This window comes from Alosa alosa, chromosome 11, assembly GCF_017589495.1.
Source record: "Alosa alosa isolate M-15738 ecotype Scorff River chromosome 11, AALO_Geno_1.1, whole genome shotgun sequence".
Classification (NCBI taxonomy): domain Eukaryota; kingdom Metazoa; phylum Chordata; class Actinopteri; order Clupeiformes; family Clupeidae; genus Alosa; species Alosa alosa.
Window position 1 is genome coordinate 31878054 of NC_063199.1, and position 2500 is coordinate 31880553.

The 2500-nt window shown below is 44.3% G+C and overlaps 1 protein-coding gene across 1 annotated transcript in view; it reads left to right on the top strand.

Annotated features, from left to right (window-relative positions):
- Nucleotides 1-2500, top strand: part of srgap1a (SLIT-ROBO Rho GTPase activating protein 1a) — a 127172-nt gene that overhangs the window by 104795 nt on the left and 19877 nt on the right. Inside the window, exon 17 of the mRNA XM_048256159.1 lies at nt 1814-1919. Coding sequence (XP_048112116.1) covers nt 1814-1919 — 106 coding nt within the window. The remainder of the gene's footprint in view (nt 1-1813; nt 1920-2500) is intronic.

The following is a 2500-nucleotide window of genomic DNA, read 5'->3' on the forward strand; positions in this document are numbered from 1 at the left end:
ATACTCACACATACTCACACACACTCACATACACTCACACACACAAACAAACACACGCACACAAACACACACTCACTCACTCACCAATACACACACACAAACACTCTTGTTTTGCTGCTCACCTGCCATGCTTCTTAGTTTTGATATGTCAGCATAAATCTGGCTATTTATGGAATCATATAGCTAGGGTGCAGGCTTCCTGAATTAGAACACAGAGAGAGAGAGAGAGAGAGAGAGAGAGAGAGAGAGAGAGAGGAAAAGGGAAAGAAAGAGTGAGTTAGCTTGAGTAAGAGGGAAGAGTGGATGGAATTTGATCTGCAATCAATTTTTTTTTAAAACTGGTATCTGTAAACCAGAGTTATGATTAGGGACTTTCCAATGGCTTGCAGGGAAAAATCCTTTTACTTTCACACACATCAGTACACACACACACACACACACACACACACACAGGTGCTGCACCCGCCATACTTAACCACAGAGGGAAATCATCATTAGTAAGATATGGTGTGTGTAATCTGAGGTGACAGATCTTCTCCTGCTACATCCTGTTCTTTCCCTCTCTCTCTCCCTCTCTCTCCCTCTCTCTTTTCCTCTCTCTCTCCCTCTCTCTTTCCCTCTCTCTCCCTCTCTCTTTCTCTCTCTCTTTCCCTCTCTCTCTCCCTCTCTTTTCCCCTCTCTCTCCCTCTCTCTTTCCCTCTCTCTCCCTCTCTCTCTCCCTCTCTCTTTTCCTCTCTCTCTCCCTCTCTCTTTTCCTCTACTGTGACTCTGGATTGGCAGTAATCTCTTTGCATTAGTGTGCCCATTTCCCCTCATTAAGGTCTCATTAGCTCCCTGTACACACACACACACACACACAGCGGATGAAACCCGGAACGGCATCAAACGCCCGCTGCTGCAACAGCCAGCCGTCAGCCCTTCAAAGAATGGGAATGATCTTAGAATGGCGCTGGGTGTGTGTGTGTAGGTGTGTGTAGGTGTATGTAAAGTAACTGCTCCATTGGGCTCCATCTCTGTTGGTTTTAGGGGTAATGGGGATTAGAGAGTGAGAGAGAGAGAAAGAGAGAGAGAGAGAGAGAGAGAGAGAGAGAGTTAAAGAGAGAGAGACAGTTAAACCTCAGTGATATCTTTTGAACTGAGATCATAGGATCTCTTCACTTTGTTTATCAAGTCATTCTGTAGAGGCTACTGCTACCAACTGCTGGTCAAGCACTGTGGGCTGGGGTATTTGTGTGTGTCTTTGTGCTTCTGTCAGTGTGGCTTCATAGGGTATACAGTATTACTTGTGTTTTGTGTGAGAGTTTGTTGCTTCTAAATGTTACTTCTTGTGTATGCATGACTGTGTGTGTTTGTGTTACTGACAGCTGTATGTATACATCTTATGGGCAGACACGTTTCTTTATGTCTGTAGATGGCCCCACAGTGATTATTTTTGTGTCGTATACTGTATGTGTGTGTGTGTCTGTGTATGTGTTTGTGCGTCTGTATGTGGTGTTAACCATGTCTGCGTGTATAATACCAATGAGTGATATTTTAGAACATTACAGTCCTCACTCAATGCAACACACACACACACACACACACACTGCTGTTTTAGCACATCAAACACAACACTCAATAAGGCCATGACTGTACGACCTGCAGCCGCATGTCATCGACCATTACACACACACAAGCATAAAAAGCCATTTCACAGATGCACGTGCAGCCTGAAAAGCAGGTTACTGCTTCTGCCTTCAAATGAACTCACTTCCTCTGTTTGCTTTACAGCATGACTAATAATGACATTTCTGTCCTGTGTCTACCTCTTCAGGAATAGAGAACCTTTACGAAAGGGCCCTGTACATCCGTAAGATCCTGTTGACTGTACCCAGATCAGTGCTGATCGTCATGCGGTACCTCTTCGCCTTCCTGAACCAGTGAGTACCACCGTACACCAAACAAGGCACTTTTACCCATGCAGATACATGTTAGACAATCAAAAGCATTAATCACACCAAGCATTTCACTCGAATAAGGAAATTATACAGGAACTGACAAAGGGCAGCTAATGCTGCTCTACGCATATCACAGTGCTGCTGCATAATCACATGCTTCACTTCACTGTGGTATTGATAGAAACCTGGTAGGTTGGGTTCATCAAACTGATCCCAGAACAGCCTATTTGTGTTAATCCTCAAAAGCAACATACATACGTTGATACGTTTATACTGATGGGGAATATTGGACAACGGATGGCTAGATGTTTAGTTTATATGAGAGTCCTGGTGTTATTGAATTCCACTCCTTTTTAACAGACTGCTGAGGGGCTACTGGAGAGGCAGACTCATTTGGCCTGATCACTCTCATTCATCCTACTGCTCTGCTAACACAGGAAATATAGGAAAAGAAATGGAGGTGGGGGGGTAATGCAAATGATTATAGGAAAATGAGGACTGTGTGTGCGTGCGGATGTGTGCTTGCTCACTTACGCACGTGTGTGTGTGAGTGTGTGTGTGTT